The following is a 17,499-nucleotide window of genomic DNA, read 5'->3' as shown; positions in this document are numbered from 1 at the left end:
TTATCTTTATATATATTAACATTGTTACCATCAGTTCAATATATTTACATTTTCCATTGACTAAACTAATTGGCAATTAAGTATTTAAAACCAGTAAAGAAAAACACCAAAAAAGTACTTTTACTTTCTGTACTTTAAGTATATTTTGCTGATAAATACTTTGACAGAAGCAGACTAAACACAAGAATAAGATTTGAGGCATAATGAGGCTGGTTGAACAAAATGTTTAACGACTCCCATCTAAACCACAGCGACTAGTCTCAGCAGCAGTGATTAAACTACACGATTTATTTGAACCAGAGATTAAGAGTTGTAACAATAGTAAACCCATGCTCTGGGTATACTTTTGCATGCTGAATGACTTATTCCAAGAACGTAACATGAGCGCATCTAAGGCAAACACATTTGAAGTGTTGCTTTTGCGTGATTCTAGCATGGTGAAGTTGGTTTGCTGTTGGTACGGCTGATGGACCAAAAAAATTTATCCAACATCAAACTAACTTCACCACGGTCACGATTCTGTGTGGATAAACTCAGTTTTACAGATCTGTCGATTAAATTAACGAATCGACTAGTTGACAAAATTATAGGAGTGTAAGTCAAGAATTTGTTTAGTCGAGGAAGACGCAAGAATTATTGAAACCGTTACAAGAAAAAGCAGCATATCTTAACATCTGACCATCTGGAACCATAACATGTTAGCATTCTCAAGCATTATATTTAATACATTCGTAGTGTTTTTTTATATAACATATATTGTAAAATAACGAGTAACTAAATTTCCCTCCGTTACTATAGAGCCATGAAAACATCAAGTAAATTGGCACAGAGTTTGAGGAAGCAGATTATCACAGTCTGGTGCAATTAATTGTGGTTTAAAGGATGCAACTCGACCCTTTCAAGAAAGAGTAGGATTCCACCGGTGGGTGTGGGCGAAACCATGTGTGGGGGGGGTTCCAGAAATGCTCTAATGTTTTAAATACAATACATAGTATGCCAAACTATTGTAACGCCATCAGAAATATCTAAATCAAGTGGCTGATAACGTAGAGTTTGAAACCGGCCGATAAAACCCAACATTTAAACCCGAAACATGACCACTCTGGCGACTCGGTTTCGCTGTAACAGTCCGCCGGCTCACCGCACAGTCACACGTGACCGAACGCGTAATCACACAGAAAGAGGGCTCGTTCAGCAGGAAGTGAGAGAGGGGACACCACTCGGAGAGAACAATGGGCGTACAAGTTGAGACCATAAGACCAGGAGACGGTAAATATGTTCTGTTATTCCAGCCACTCGATGACTTTAAGTGTATTTTCTTCTCCTAACACACACGGTTCTCCTCCTTCCCTCTTTCAGGAAGGAGTTTCCCGCAGAGGGGACAGACGGTTACCGTGCACTACGTTGGTAAGCGCTAACGTTTCTCCATTGCTGACGGGTCAACGGTTATTTAGTTAACGCCTATTCAATTGAAAGCAGCAAAAGCTACACACTCGATTATAAATGACCGGGTTTAAATAAAACCCCCTTTAAGGAAACTGTGTACTCCCACATTTTGGAAAATGGCGTATTCCCTCTCCCGTCGACAGATAATGTACGGCGAGAGGCTCGATGTTAGCTTAGCCTAGCACAAGGATAGAAAAACAGGGCGCTAGCTTGGTTCCGTCTGGAGGAGGAGAAGAATGTGCGTATCGACACCCACGGAGCTAGACGGATGAGACGCCACACCTCGTTTGTTCAATCCGTGCAAAAAAAACAACAACAACCTGAAGCCCAAGAGACAACTATCTCACCAGGCTAACGTGTCCCCCTTAGCCTTTTTTGCCGAGTTAAGCTAACTGTATTTTGACTGTAGCTTATTTTTTTATGCATAGACGTTGACGTGGTGCCTCCTCGCCTTTAACATTATTCCTGTAAGTAAAACAAAAGTATACTCGTGTTAACACTCAATCACAATGCATTATAACGTAATATTAAAAAAAAAAACACTCGTTTGAACATTTGTGGGAAATATGACAGGGTCCCCACGTGTTCTGGAAACTGGACCCAGTTTTCCATTCATTGAAATCTCGTGGGAAATAAGAGGAATAATGTTGATTACGGAGCCCCGGAGAGGCCATCCAGAGAGAATATATATATATATATATATAGCGAGGCGGCGGCGGCCTTGTTTTACTACATTGAGTGCACGAGATATAATTCGTTCCCACGTTTTAATTAATTTGTGGCCACGAGACACACCTCGTTCCCACGTTTTAATTTTGTGGCCACGAGATACAACCCCTTCCCATATTTGAATTTGTGGACACGTTTTAATTGATTCGTTCCCGTGTTTTAATTCATTTGTGGCCACGAGATAAAATACGAAGCCCCCGCCCCTCTAATGGTACTTTATCAACTAGAGTATTTTGATTAGTTCTTCGTTATATTGTGAAAATGCTGTAACCTTGCCTCCAAGTCAAGTACCGTGGTTGCAAAAACCTTTTTAAATCGTCAAAAACCTTTTATGTACATGCATGCAACTTGACCTCCATTTAACTATTTTTAGCATCAGCATGCTTCTGTAAAGTACATGGGGAGCAACGTGGGGTTCAGTGTCTGCCACAGGGACACTTAGAAGTAGATGCTGGTGATCAAACTACCAACCTTGTGATTAAAGGATGACCTGCTCTACAAACTGACCTGCTGAGCCCACCAGCATGTTGGATGACTACACATAACATTGGGTTCTTCCCAACTTGTTGTAGACTGCTGAGTATTGTTAAATCGTTTAGCATGTTTGGTTCAGTTGCTGAAGTTGACCCGCTTGCTGGCTTGTTTTGCCTACACCTGCAGGTGTGTGTGTCATAATTTCTCAGCGTGTTGGAGATTATTTCATATACAAGTCACGAGCAAGTCTTCCCTGAAAATGCTCACGAAATGTCCTGGAAATGATCTCTAGAAACGAGTGGGAACCCTGGTGAGTGTTAACAAGTTTCATTGTTGTTGAACAGGCACGCTAACGAATGGAACCAAGTTCGACTCCTCCAAGGACCACGGAAAGCCCTTCAAGTTCACCATTGGACAAGGTCAAGTCATCAAGGCTTGGGATGAGGGTGTCGCTACGGTAAGGAGAGGACTCTACCGATTTTAAGTAGCATACATTTTGGTGATTATTGGACTTTTGAGACAGGGCTGGGCAATATGACCACAAATTAAAAGAAAAAACAATAGGATTTGCTGAGAACGAGCCAGAATTAATTATTCGAGTCAAGATAATCCTGTAAACTACAGCAGATACACAAATACTCTAACTATGATGGAGCCAGATATCTGCATAACTTTTTGTCTGAAAACTATTTTGTGTGTTTTGGTGTTGGATCCAGGGTTTGGAGCCTGTCCAATACTCTGGAGTAAAAGTTATTTATATTGGCAATTATTTTACGTTCCCCCAACCTTTTTTTTTAAGTGCATTACCAAGTCACTGGGGGTACCTCTTTTAAAGGGGATGCCGAAAAGCAAATGAGCCATTCAATATCCAACCATATTATCTTTTTTGATGTAGTTTGCTCTCCACTTCTTCCACAGATGAGCATTGGCCAGGTGGCCAAGTTGACCTGCTCGCCAGACTATGCGTATGGCGCTAAGGGATACCCACCTGTCATCCCAGGGAATTCTACTCTCATCTTTGAAGTGGAGCTGCTGGGTATTTCTTAAAGTTGAAGGTTGCTCCTAAGTTTCTCATTACACCAACATCTCTGACACAAATAACTGTTAAATTAAAGGTGTTGTCAGTCGCGTTCATAAACATGAATAAATCATAGTAGAAAAAATTCTGATATCGTTGTGTGATTGAGACGAAAAAGACTCATGAAGACAGTATTGTTGGTGCTAAAATTACTCCAGGATCAAAAAAGTAAAAAATAATGCAAAGTTTTAGGAAATGCTTATTTTATCAAGGATTCATGTAGCCACCATAATTATATTTGTCTCATAAATCTTTGGCTCGGAACATCATGCTGGAATAATTAGACTGGTTTGTTTGTTTTTTTTGTTGTTTTTATTCATGCCATAAAAGAATGACCACCTAAACTGAACCAGTGGCACTTAACCTGCACAAAAATATTTGATTCCAGTTGACTGAAGAGTGGCAGTGCTCAAGATGCAACTTTTTAATTTAATAGATTATTTGTTTTTTCCCTTGCATTAATATATATCAACGGAAGCATCTGTGGCTTGAAACTTGGACACAATGTGAAGAAACCATACAAACAATAACTGATCATGACTGAAATTTTCATCCCTACATTAGCTTTTTTTGTATTAGGTTTTGAATCCTGACACTTGTACTCTTTGGTCTTTTTGCCATAAGTTAATGGTGTTGGGTGTCAAGTGTCCTTGTGTTGTTTTTGGGTAATGTTTTACTACTTTATTCTGTCATCCATAAGAAATGGCTCTTTCCGTGGGTATTGAATTCTTGCATTAAAAACAAAGTATACAATATTGATGCGTCATTCATTGTTGTGGATTAGACTTTGAATAAGTTATAAGAAACAGCTATGTGTTTATTTTACTCGAACAAATCTTTCAATAGACAATAATTGTGCTTTTTTTATGTCAAATTTTCTTTCCAGCATTGACACAGATTTGTAAGCCATCGAGTTCAGATACACCAATGTGTATTTAGTCTACTGAGCAGACTTCTTATTTCCCTCGGAGGGATTGTCATGCTGTCAGGTTCGGGTTCCTTCTGTGTGGAGTTTGCATGTTCTCCCCGTGTAAGCGTGGGTTCTCTCTGGGTTCTCCGGCTTCCTCCCACAGTCCAAAGACATGCAGGATGGGGATAGGTTAATTGATGACTCCAAATTGCCCGTAGGTGTGAATGTGAGCAATGGATTGCTATTGTAGGTTTTGGTAATGTTTTCATGTAAACAATATTGTTTTCAAATTGTCCTCCGAGTTTAGATGGCTTGTGCGAAGGAAAGACGTCTGCACTAGTTTAATAATGCAACATAATGCATTTTTTATGTATTTTATATGGAACCTCTGAGTCTAATAAAGTATTCATTCATTCATAATGCAACAAGCAGGTACAATACCTTCTCTCACTGCAACAGCACAGTTAACTTAATATTATTCAAGTAGGGGAACACTAATTGTATTGAATAGTACATTTTTTAAATAAATTATTTGATCAATGATTGGTAAGAGTATTTTTCTCCAGTAAGAGCCTACCGCTGGGTGCTACAGCTCATGTTGAGGGTTTCTGCTCAGTTAATGTTTTACATTTCAAAGTTTGTATGGATACGACTCAACTTCAGGCTGTTCTGAATCGACCTTTCAGGATCACATCTCACCATCAGCTCCATCCATTTAACTGAGCAACTTTATCGATGTTCTGATTTATCACATCATGTCTGGTTTGTTGCGCTTGTGGCCATCTAGTGGGGGGATCTTGGAATTACACGAGGGGGCATTACATCTGCTGCCTTCACATCCTCGCAATATCTTCACTCTTCATAATAAATAAATAAATAGTGAAATCAATCAGCAAACGGCTCCACACCAACCACGTACACCTGTAAAATCCGGATTTTATGTCAATGCACCTGTAATGATCACCTTATGATGTATAATAATGTAGTCGCATGGGGTATTTTCTGCACATGAATACTTACATTTTCCTGTCATACTTAATTTTCCTTAAGTAGCATTTTGAGTGCAACAAAAATGACTTGTAATGTATTTTTTTCAGTGTGGTATAGGGTCGCAGTACTCCATCGCTGCTTTAGGTTTATAATCGTGAGAATTCCGACAGCGCCTGAAGGCAGCATCGTTCGGTCCACGGTCATCAGCGAGCAGCGTTTCATTCCCGAGGAGACTAAAGTGACGCACAGATGGTCTGCGATCAGTTTAACATGGACATCAACGTGACGGGAAACTTTGCATTGGGCGACAACAATAGTTGACTTTACGTCGTGTTTTTTTTTTTTTTTTTTTCCTCGACAGTGAACTACCATTAGACCATATTCGTTGGTCACATGCGCGAAATACATATTGCGCAAATATATTTATATTTCCCGATTCGACAATGCGGTATGAACTGAGAGGAAGGATGTCTCTGACCCTGACAAAGACAGTAAACCTCATCACAGCACTGGCTATAGTCCTCCAGTTACAAATCAACTTCACCAAGCTAAGATGCGTTTACGGTAAGTTATCACATGTTTGCGCAATACCGTAAAAGCTGGCTTTGTAATGAAATAATGTATTGTCAATGTAAAATATGTAGTTTATGTCACATCAAGGCTATGTAATATGTGGGAAGTGTTAAATATAAACACTAACGTTAGCGTTGAAGTGATTTTGGTAGCTTTTCTGTTTATGCGTATTGTCTGATTAAAGATACGCTTTGCCTATACCAAATTTGCATGACAGTTACAGAAAATGTGTGCAGATGTTTTTCACATTTTCTTGTAATAGAAATGTCTATACAAATAAACAGAATGTTGATGCCTGAATGAAACATCTTTGACAGGTACGTTGCAGGAGTACAATGTGTTTACATCTTCAACCACCTGGTTTTATATATTTTTTAAATATAATAAAGGTGTAATCAGGCTCAGGTGTTTCTGAAGCAGCGCCCTGTTTGTGGTTGTCTTCCCTTTTATTTATGCATTTAAGTGACAAGGACACACTATGTGGCAGGAGTTTATTGAACTGTGTGGTGAATCTGACTTTAGTTGACCGGGTATTAGAGTTTAGTAAACTTCTCCTGCTACAGACAGCACCATCACCTCCCCATCAGACCGGTGGAGGGTTATGAGGCCTCTGCAGCCAAAGGGCCACCATGTGACAGGAATATAGACACGAGCACCCAGCTGTCCGGCTCCACATGCCTGGTCCTGGACCTGCCGGTGTGAAGAATCTGAAGCATGCTTTCACCCTCCGCTGTGAAAAGAAAACTGCACTGTTGTCGCTGGAAGAGGCGGGATGACGGGCTGACCGGGCATGTTTGCCACATGGCACACGCTGGGGAATTGTTTTTGTCTGTTTGAGACGTTCAAAGAGGAATTCTCCACATCTAACATCCCCTTAACATGCAGCGTGTTGATTTCCCCCTCAGGTTCTCACTCCACAGACGGTATATTAGTATATAGACCCAAGACTAGATCATTTTTAGAGACTTCCCCCAAATTGAACTCGACTTGTTTGGCACTTTTTGTAAATTATCAAATCTGGAACTGGAAAATGTTAAATTTAAATGCAGTGGGTGCTGCAACAATGAGACAGTCAAAAGAAAATGAATTGGCAACTATTTTGATAATCCATCCATGTCAGTTCTTTTTTTTTTTTTTTTTTACAAAAACTTTTGCTTTTCTTGGTTACAACCAATTCTTTAGCACTATTATTTTGATGCCAGTATTTGGCTATTCTCAGTCAAACCTGTTAAAGTTATGACAGAATAAACCTTGTTTTGTTTGGGTTTTGTCACCTTAACTTGTTCCTTTGTAGAACTACTAATGTGGCCGTTTGTCAGCATCAGATCAGATCTCAGGCATTTTCATTTAAAACAACATTAAGCTGATATGATGAAAACAGCAACACGAGTAACTCTCCCTGTCTTGTTTCCTCAGGAGTCCACGGTACCGACACACAGCAGCTTTCTCCTCCAGAGAGACGGCCGTATGACGTCGCAGGAAACAACGAGCCCAGAGAGAGGAGTCCTCGGTCCGGGGACCTCGGCTGGTCTGCCGATAAGAGGGGTCACTACAGAGACCAGCACAAACCAGAAGAGTCTGACCCCGACCTGCTGATGGAGGAGGGGCATGACAATTCTACACAGATTGTGGTAAAGTTATTTACAGCTAAAAAACTTCCAAGTAAAGTCATAACTGAAAATAATATTGCAATGATGTCTCCCTTTGGTTACTGATGTATTGAGGCCTTAAATAGTAGTTTGGGACATTTAGGTGGGGAAGATTTCTGCTATGAAATTTAAATACAATTTTAATATTATGGAAATCACACAAAACCCCCAACAATGTTATTTGTTCTTGGCTTTGACTGTTTGCTTGATGAGCAAAACCATTTTTACTTAATTCCTGTCAAAAATCTGTATATTTTACTTAAATAAATCTGAAAAATGTGTGCCACGTTAAAGCTTGATAGTCTCACCAGCATGAACGTGTCACGTTTGGTCCGTAGCACTAATTTATTGTGTTTTTCACATTTTTGAACAGGACATTGATCACGCCTACTACACGTCTAAAATCTACGGTTCTGGAGACGCATCCAGTAAAGAGCTTTGGGTGAACGTCGATCAGATGGAGGAGGATGAGTGGAAGGTCTGTGGCTTCCTGTCCAGCACCTACAGACAAGCCGAGGTATGAAACCAGTCTGTGGGAATAAATACTTAGTAGTTTATGCAAATGAAATAGTTATATATAGGAAGTTCATGAGGCAATCCAATTTATTTCCTGTATTAACCTGACTTTCCTAAATGGAGGGGAATAAAGAGAATTTTCTAGATTTCAATTTTTAGGCATTGTATTAATGATGTCTTTATCAGCATATTGTCACCCTCTTAAAATAATGGTCATAAAAATAATCATATTATCAACCAAATATAGAGTATAATATGAATTAAATGTTATGACAATAGATGACCATGTTTCTGTGGAATTATTAATAAATATCATATACTCTAATTACTTAATTTATTAACTGATTAAATACTAAAATTGGTTCAGTTTTTTCAGTTTAAAAAAAAAAAAAAAACTAAAAATATGACATAGGCCATTATTTCAACAATATTACAGTTCACTTTCTGAATGTATTGAATTGAAAAAAAGCATTAAAAAAATGAGTCAACTTATTATTATAAGCTGTTTTACATATGTATGATTTGCCACAGTAAGTGTGTACATTTTGTCAAATTCACTTACTGCAATTAATTTTCAGTTGGATTTTATTTGTCCAGTAACCCGGAGCATTGTCATTTGGAGATTTGGTTTGAGTAAAAGATGGACCTTTTCTTCTTTGTTTCCAGAGAGTGAATCTTTCCTTTAACTTCCCTTTCTATGGACACATACTGAAGGAAATCACCATAGCAACGGGTGGTAAGTCTTTTGTTTTGAGGCTCAGTCTGTATTCAAAGTAAGATGTGTTCTTTATTTGAGCTATACATACGACTATATTATATGACTAGAATTTAATTATTTAATAAAAGTTTCTTTATATTTCTTTTTTCCCGGTACAGCTGCACAGTGAATACATATTACAGTCGGCAAACATTTAAGTGCATAAAGCAATATAAAAGCTAGAGACGTCAACATGCAGCACAGGTTTCCTATGATGTTTTCTGTCATATTTTTGTAATATGCTTTAATATTTAATATGGTGATTGGTCTTTTTCGGTATAACCTTTATACAACAAAACACTGAAGTTAAGTTAAGTAATCTGCAAAAAAGTGAAGCTATACTGAAGCTGAAGCAGTTTGTGTGTTTTTGCATGATTGAAATAAATATTGTGAACGTCTCCCTGCGTAGAGATGATGGTAACCTCTGCATCGTTTCCTCTGACAGGCTTCATTTACACCGGAGATATAATCCACCGGATGCTCACAGCCACTCAGTACATCGCTCCTCTCATGGCAAACCTGGACCCAAGTCTGTCCAAAAACTCCACCGTGTCTTACTTTGACAACGGTAAGAGACCATCATTTCAACTCATGTTGCTTCTTGTGTGTGGTTCTGCTAGTATGTATACTAAATGTACGCATGTCTACTGTGAAGGTACTGCACTGGTGGTTCAGTGGAACCGGATTCACCTCCAGGAAAACATCAGTCTGGGAACGTTCACCTTCCAGGCCGTTCTGCACAGTGACGGACGCATTATCTTTGTATACAAAGAGGTGACATTTTCTTCATCTTCTTCTTTTAATGCAAAATGTATTTAACTCTGCAGCTACTTTTTAAAAACCTTTTTTTTTTATAGATTCCTTTGGACATCAACAACATCAGCACCGAGAATCATCCTGTTAAAGTGGGCTTGTCCGATGCTTTTGTGGTTCTTCACGAGATCCAGCAGATCCCCAGTGAGTGACACATTTGCTGTATAAAAACAATGTTTTTTTCCCCCAGCCAACGTATTAAACTAAATGGAACAGTAGTTAACATCATATCCTTTCTGACATGCTCCAGATGTTCGGAGGAGAACCATTTATGAGTATCACAAAGTCGACATCCTCAAGTCCAAAATCTCAAATGCTACAGCTGTGGAGATGTTACCTCTTCCTAGTAAGTGCACAAGGATAAGATGGCAAAACACACATGTTCTCTACGTTGAATAATCAGTCTAATTGTACAATTTTGTATGTGAAAAATTGAGTAGCTTGTGATCAGTAGCAGGGTTTGCCTGTTGGCCTGTAAACATGTATTGAGGTGTAATTGACAGAAGTCAAAGCTGTGTTCCTGTGTTTGTGTCTCAGCGTGTCTCCGGTTCTCCAGCTGTGGTCCATGCGTCACTTCTCAGATTGGCTTTAACTGCAGCTGGTGCACTCGGCTGCAGAGGTACACTGGAAAGACTGCACATCCCTACTAAATTCATTTAAATAATAGAAAATGTCAGGAATAGTTCATCTTCATCTCAATTCAGAGCGTCATTAAAATACACAGAGATAAACAAATACAAGACATGATATGGAATATACCTAAATATTAATACAAAATAAATACAAAATATAGTGTTTTATTTTAGATAACAAGAATATGACTTTTGGCTGCTATATACATACTGTATCTTAGAGTTATGGTTTTAAAGGTGCGATTAAGAGCATTATCATAGCAGCAAACAACTATTTGCTTTGTAAAGATATCGTTGAGTCAATACAGTCTGTATGTTTGTGTAATAAATACGTAGTTACACATTTAAGTGTTTATTCTTTTCTCAGGTGCTCCAGTGGCTTTGACCGTAACCGGCAGGACTGGGTGGATCACGGCTGCCCGGAGGAGGTTCTCACTACTTTTGCATTCCAAGCTGCAGAAAAGCTGAACTCAGCTAGAACTTGATGACTGGTGTTTGTCTTTCCAGAGAAGAGATTCCCGCTGTCCCGGAATGACAGACGTCACAAACGCGACATCTCGCCACCTCGTGGGTACGACTGCTCCCGTTCCAACGACCCCAATGCAGCAGAGGACCTCCAGCGTGACGTCCACCTCCCCCAGCAGAACCTCCGCTGCCCCCCACCCCCCGACACACAGGAGCACGAGCAGAAGAGTCATCTCCACTCCACAGCCTCCGACCAGCAAACCATCAGAAGGTAAGCTGATGCTGTCAAATGAACTGTAGTTTACAAAACATGGTCTGACATTCATATTCGTTTTTATAGGATCATCTCGTCTCATAGCTCAACATACTTTTAATGTTTAGGACAGAATACTCCTCAGGGGAGGAGCCATGACCATCTCATGAATTAATGCTTGTTGTTATTGCATGATATCGGCGTCCGGTGTTGTTAAATCTGACCGTGTGAGGGTCAAGTGGTCAGCTATTTCCCAGCTCTCTGTCAGCTCCTAGCTGAGTGTATACAGCGCCATGTTAAATACTGCATAGTGTCCACAGCTGCTGAAGGATGACTCAATGTATGTGTGTCATTCTGGTCCAGTCAGAATATAGGAGGGCTGAATTTCTGCTTGTAGTGGCTATTGGTTGTTAAATAAAAGTAAAATAACATTCGGCTGAGTAGGATTTATCATTATTATTATAATCATTATTATTTATTATTATTATTATTATTATATTTGACTTGATTAGATGGAAAACTACTCATTTTTTATGAATAAAATATAAGATGGATTAGATTTACAACCTGACAATCATTAAAATACACAATTGTGCTTCACCTGAAGACAGTTATCACATTTACAAAGCAGCGGAGGATTAACTACAGTGTAAGGCCACAGTTTCCATTGTGATCCTCTGATAGTGGGGCAAATACAATATCATCCAGTCACATGACAGGCCAACACTGAGTTGTTCATTTACGAGCCATTTCATCAAAGCCAAACACTTAACATACTGTATGTCTCATCATGTTATCTTTCTCTTTCTAGATGACACAAAGATCTCTTTCCACATCAATAAACAACGTAAGTCATTCAATGTTCGACTTCCGTGTCTGCTTGTGAATCTATTATTGAGGCCTAAATTTCCATCAGTTGTCAAGTCAGCTTTTTGTTAAAACGTACATAGTCGTGTGGAATTAGCTTTAAAGGAAAAGCACGTTTTCTTGAGTGTATAAGAATTGTGTTTCCGTTACCGTAGTTCTACAGTAGCCTAGAAGGGACAAACCCATCACTGGTTCTGGATAGGATAGGGCAATCCCACTGTAGTTATCCCACACAGAAGTTTCAGTTGGTTGCAGTCTGCAACTTCACCACTAGGTGCTGCCAAATCCTACACATTGCACCTTTTTAAATGGGGATTTCTGCATGTCTGGGCCTTTTTCACCCCCCTGTAATCTCAACCTCTAGTTGTAGCTGAGGAGGAGATGCAAATTCCACACAGAGGCTTTACGACTAACGATGAGTCTCATCATCGCCTCTGTGCAGCAGGAGATGAGGAGACCACCGGGGGCAGTGATGAGCGGCCGCAGACTGGACTACTAGCAGGCGTCATCATGGTGATGGTCGTCATGGGAGGAGCGGCCCTTATGTCTGTCTACATCTACAACCACCCCACCTCCAGCGCCGGCCTTTTCTTTATCGAGGTCAGTGTCACCACAATCCTCTTCCCTTAAAGAGCCATTCTCCAAAGCACACTTTGTGTTTTTCATTTAGGTTTCCCGCAATTAAAATCAAAATGTAGAGTCTTGAAAATGAATTAGTGCAAATAATCCATCACAGTCAACATTTGAGATTCATTGGTGCCTTGCAGTAAGCCCTGAAGATAAAAACACTTTAATTAGAGCCAGATATTCTGACAACTACTTTGAGATGAATATTGGTTTAGATATATCTCCAGAGAATAATCCCAAAGGTGTTTTGGTGTTTCCCTCTCATTATTTATCATGAAATGTTGGGCCAAAATCCCCTCTAGATTGTTATTATAGAATGCAAAACATTATCTTTGGTCTGAACATTTGTAATAGTGTGTTTCTCAAATCTGCTGCAGTTGAAGAGGTTTAAGGGACATGAAGTTATACTTATTCATGCATTTTAAGTATATTTGGCAGAAAGGAAACATCTCATACAAGTAATTAAAGCGCATTGTTTTGTTACTCTTTGCCCCTCAGCGGCGGCCAACTCGCTGGCCGATTATGAGGTTCAGACGGGGTTCCAGTCGGCCGTCTTACGCGGAGGTGGAGGCTCCCGGGCAGGACAACACGACGGTCATCGACCCCAAACAGTCGTTTGTCACGTCAGACAGAAGAGAGAGTGATCAGAAAGAAGGGTTCATAGTTCCTGATCAGAGGGAGCGCTTCTTGGTCTCAGAGAGCTGACCAAAACTATATATCCCAGAAGGCTTTGGGACAGAGCTGACCATGTGAGGGAGACTTTTTTTTTTTAATTTTCCATTCAGCTGCTGCTCAAGTTCATTTTAAGGACAGTCTTTGAGCGTTCGGAGAGGAAAATGTAACTACAGAATGTTATATTTACAGTTTGGCTTCATGTTTGCGTTAGCTTGGTGGGGCCATACCTAATGAAAAAAAGATGTATTTACTTTGCTCAGGTAACTTGTTTGTTTACTGCAGCGTCACAAAGAGTGAAAGGTGACGCGGCTGAATATTCGTCTTGAGAGCATCTCTCTCAAAGACGGCTGTTATGTGTTGTTCCCACAACTTCTTCACAAGGAATGTCATATTCTGGTGTCATTTCCTCATCTCAAAAATACAGACTGAATTCCTCACCATTACACCCACCTTCACCTGAGGGACAAACAGGGCGCACAGTGTTTCACCGTGGAGCATAACATAGTTTTACGAGTCTGGAACTTTTAGAGGTTTTCTTTATTTTTCTGAACTTAAAAGCAGAATGATTTGCTGTACAAAATGTAAACTGCAACATTACAATGTGTATCATAACAGAAAAAAATGTAATTTCGGATTTCTTTACATTCACTGTACAGTATCTGTATGGATTTATTCACAAGCAAATGGATTATTAATGTTAAAATAAAGTATTTTTTTGAAGACATGCTTGTGTAATAATTTCTTCAGATTTTCTAATCTTTAACCTGCTCCTTCTCTTAACCAGATTAATCAATGATGATACATTTTCAAAACTTAAGACCGGTTTTGGCTCCCCAATGAGCACTAGACATCTTCTCTAGCTTTAGGTCTCGTATAGTCCCGGATTTAGACCATATTTTTAAAACATCATTCAAAATGCATAATACGTTGTAATTACACATACAGTAGATGTTTACTAAACTTTCAACTCAGAATAATCCAAAATTATCTACAAACAAATAGTGGTTTAAAATACATTATTAAATACATTTTGATAAGTTAAAACAAGAATCAACAGTTTCCTGTGACAAAGTATTATAGTCTAAAAGTTCAATTAAGGCACATGGTATCTGAATGGACTGGAGTCTGGCCTGTCTGCTGCGGAGCGACAGGGTCAGGGCACCGCCTGGTTGGAGATGCTGCAAAGGTCCTGTCTCCTTGATTTAGAGTTCGTCCTCGTCTTCTAAAAGACAATCTAACAAAATGAAAGAAAATTATCAACCAAATGTCAGAAAAAAATGTTTTTATTAATTCAAGGCGACTCCCATGTTCTTGATGATCACGTCATAGTATTTGGTTTATTGCAGGGGGGCTGGTTTGGTTTGTGTCTCCACACATTATTAAATGTCAAATCAAAACATGTATATTTAATAACAGGTTAAGGATGTATAAAAGATAGCCATTACATCCATTTGAAAAACCTTTAGTGAAATTAAATTCTAGAGTAGAAGTTTGATTTGCTATATTGATTGATACTATATACCATAGTGTACTCTGGCAAGTAGTATATATATTACTACTTACCTCTCACTGGTGGTGCAGGTAATCGCCTCCTGGACTGCCTTGATGAGTCCACAGTGTCCGACTGAAGAAGACACGTGAAACAAGGAGGTTTTATTCTTCATTATGGCATATGGTGTTAGACATAATGTTGTGGTAAATATAATGTATACTATATGTACTATGTATATACTATAATTATATAATGTACCGTAAATGGAATGGTCTTAGTGAAGCGTGACTGTTGTGTGTCCACATTGAGGCCTGCACTCTTCAGAGCAGCAATTCTGGCCGAGATGTCGCAGACCTGGAGCACAAGCGAGCAACAAAGTGCCTGTTTGATTCAGATCACACTCTTGTACAGTTGCATGCCCCTATTAGTTTTAGCAGCGGACTACTTTCAGCTCTGAAGTAGGAGCGTATCCAGCTCCGACCCACCTGCAGATCAGACTGTTGGACCTTAGCAGCTGCTGATGCGACCTGCTCCTCCAGGAAGGAGAGCTCCATGTCTGACGTGGTGCTGCAGACCCCCCGAGCACACTCCTCCAGGTCGCTCAGCTCCGCCTCCAGATTGTACGCCTCTCCAGCTGCCACGTACACCTGCAGCAGGTCAACACACGATTAACTCCAAGTCCCGGTCGTTGCAGTTGGCCAAATTCAACCTCTGTTGGTATTGAATATATTGTTACAGGGAAGTCAACAGTTAATGCTTGCGACATGTCATTTTTTCCGACATACTGTGACTTTAGTTAAATATACTACAATATTACTTTTTGTACAACTTTCGACATGCTATACTGTGACTTTTTTTTTTTTACAACTTTTTTGGCATGTACTATGACTTTTTTAACAACCTTTTTGACATGTACTATGACTTTTTTTTACCTGACTTTTTTGACATTCTATGACTTTTTTTTACATAAGACTTTTTTGACATACCAAGACTTTTTTTTACATATGACTTTTTTGACATTCTATGACTTTTTTTTACATGACTTTTTTCACATTCTATGACTTTTTTTACCTGCCTTTTTCACATTCTATGACTTTTTTTTACCTGACTTTTTTCACATTCTATGACTTTTTTTGACAAGACTTTTTTGACATACCAAGACTTTTTTTTTTTACATATGACTTTTTTGACATTCTATTACTTTTTTTTACCTGACTTTTTTGACATTCTATGACTTTTTTTTACCTGACTTTTTTCACATTCTATGACTTTTTTTGACAAGACTTTTTTGACATACCAAGACTTTTTTTTTTTACATATGACTTTTTTGACATTCTATGACTTTTTTCACATTACTTTTTTGACATTCTATGACTTGTTTACATATGACTTTTTTGACACTGACTATTTTTTACCTGACTTTTTTGACATTCTATGACTTTTTTTTACCAGCCTTTTTTGACATTCTATGACTTTTTTTTACCTGACTTTTTTGACATTCTATGACTTTTTTTTACCTGACTTTTTTCACATTCTATGACTTTCTTTGACAAGACTTTTTTGACAAACCAAGACTTTTTTTTACATATGACTTTTTTGACATTCTATGACTTTTTTCACATGACTTTTTTGACATTCTATGACTTGTTTACATGACTTTTTTGACATTCTATGACTTGTTTACATATGACTTTTTGGACACTGACTATTTTTACCTGACTTTTTTGACATTCTATGACTTTTTTTTACCTGACTTTTTTGACATTCTATGACTTTTTTTTACCTGACTTTTTTCACATTCTATGACTTTCTTTGACAAGACTTTTTTGACAAACCAAGACTTTTTTTTACATATGACTTTTTTGACATTCTATGACTTTTTTACAGACTTTTTTGACATTCTATGACTTTTTTGACATGACTTTTTTGACATTCTATGACTTGTTTACATGACTTTTTTTGACATTCTATGACTTTTTTACATATGACTTTTTTGACATTCTATGACTTTTTTTACATAAGACTTTTTTGACCTACCAAGACTTTTTTTTACATATGACTTTTTTGACCTACCAAGACTTTTTTCACATTACTTTTTTGACATTCTATGACTTGTTTACATATGACTTTTTTGACATTCTATCACTATTTTTACCTGACTTTTTTGACATTCTATGACTTTTTTTTACCTGACTTTTTTGACATTCTATGACTTTTTTTTACCTGACTTTTTTCACATTCTATGACTTTTTTCACATTACTTTTTTGACATTCTATGACTTTTTTCACAGGACTTTTTTGACATTCTATGACTTTTTTACATGACTTTTTTGACATTCTATGACTTTTTTTTACCTGACTTTTTTGACATTCTATGACTTTTTTTTACCTGACTTTTTTCACATTCTATGACTTTCTTTGACAAGACTTTTTTGACAAACCAAGACTTTTTTTTACATATGACTTTTTTGACATTCTATGACTTTTTTACAGACTTTTTTGACATTCTATGAGTTTTTTGACATGACTTTTTTGACATTCTATGACTTGTTT

General features: G+C 38.3%; 3 protein-coding genes across 4 annotated transcripts in view; 2 read left to right on the top strand and 1 right to left on the bottom strand.

The window, feature by feature from the left end:
- The first annotated feature begins 1,156 nt into the window (after nucleotides 1–1,156).
- Nucleotides 1,157–4,482, top strand: LOC311012958 (peptidyl-prolyl cis-trans isomerase Fkbp12-like). The gene is made up of 4 exons (XM_084008798.1): nucleotides 1,157–1,269; nucleotides 1,360–1,407; nucleotides 2,994–3,106; nucleotides 3,568–4,482. Exons 1-4 carry the CDS (start codon nucleotides 1,233–1,235, stop codon nucleotides 3,694–3,696), a joined length of 327 nt encoding a protein of 108 aa, XP_083864924.1. The 5' UTR covers nucleotides 1,157–1,232; the 3' UTR covers nucleotides 3,697–4,482.
- Nucleotides 4,483–6,070: 1,588 nt separating this feature from the next.
- On the top strand, nucleotides 6,071–13,517 carry plxdc2a (plexin domain containing 2a; the record flags this gene model as incomplete). Its single annotated transcript, XM_084006895.1, has 14 exons — nucleotides 6,071–6,191; nucleotides 7,617–7,831; nucleotides 8,223–8,366; nucleotides 9,032–9,101; nucleotides 9,568–9,690; nucleotides 9,778–9,896; nucleotides 9,980–10,079; nucleotides 10,186–10,281; nucleotides 10,473–10,554; nucleotides 10,935–10,995; nucleotides 11,075–11,303; nucleotides 12,097–12,132; nucleotides 12,517–12,752; nucleotides 13,278–13,517. The coding sequence occupies 14 exons, from the start codon at nucleotides 6,071–6,073 to the stop codon at nucleotides 13,482–13,484; spliced, it is 1,839 nt and encodes a 612-aa protein (XP_083863021.1). The 3' UTR covers nucleotides 13,485–13,517.
- A 263-nt stretch (nucleotides 13,518–13,780) lies between these two features.
- myripa (myosin VIIA and Rab interacting protein a) overlaps nucleotides 13,781–17,499 on the bottom strand; it is a 35,439-nt gene continuing 31,720 nt past the window's right edge. For both annotated transcript variants that reach the window (XM_084008789.1, XM_084008790.1), the window contains 4 exons: nucleotides 15,432–15,593; nucleotides 15,205–15,300; nucleotides 15,018–15,078; nucleotides 13,781–14,688 (listed from right to left, as the gene is read on the bottom strand). In XM_084008789.1, the coding sequence (XP_083864915.1) occupies nucleotides 14,657–14,688; nucleotides 15,018–15,078; nucleotides 15,205–15,300; nucleotides 15,432–15,593 (351 nt within the window). In that variant the 3' untranslated portion in view covers nucleotides 13,781–14,656. The remainder of the gene's footprint in view (nucleotides 14,689–15,017; nucleotides 15,079–15,204; nucleotides 15,301–15,431; nucleotides 15,594–17,499) is intronic.

Source organism: Eutrigla gurnardus (genome assembly GCF_963514095.1).
Source record: "Eutrigla gurnardus genome assembly, chromosome: 4".
Lineage (NCBI taxonomy): Eukaryota > Metazoa > Chordata > Actinopteri > Perciformes > Triglidae > Eutrigla > Eutrigla gurnardus.
Note: the sequence above shows the minus strand (reverse complement) of the source record. Positions and strands in the feature narration are given on the sequence as shown.

Excerpts from the sequence above, each read along its gene's own strand:
- LOC311012958 (XM_084008798.1), top strand. The coding sequence starts at position 1,233 with ATGGGCGTACAAGTTGAGACCATAAGACCAGGAGACG. Across the intron at positions 1,270-1,359 it reads GACCATAAGACCAGGAGACG|GAAGGAGTTTCCCGCAGAGG; the intron begins GTAAATATGTTC and ends TCCCTCTTTCAG. Across the intron at positions 3,107-3,567 it reads GGGATGAGGGTGTCGCTACG|ATGAGCATTGGCCAGGTGGC; the intron begins GTAAGGAGAGGA and ends CTTCTTCCACAG.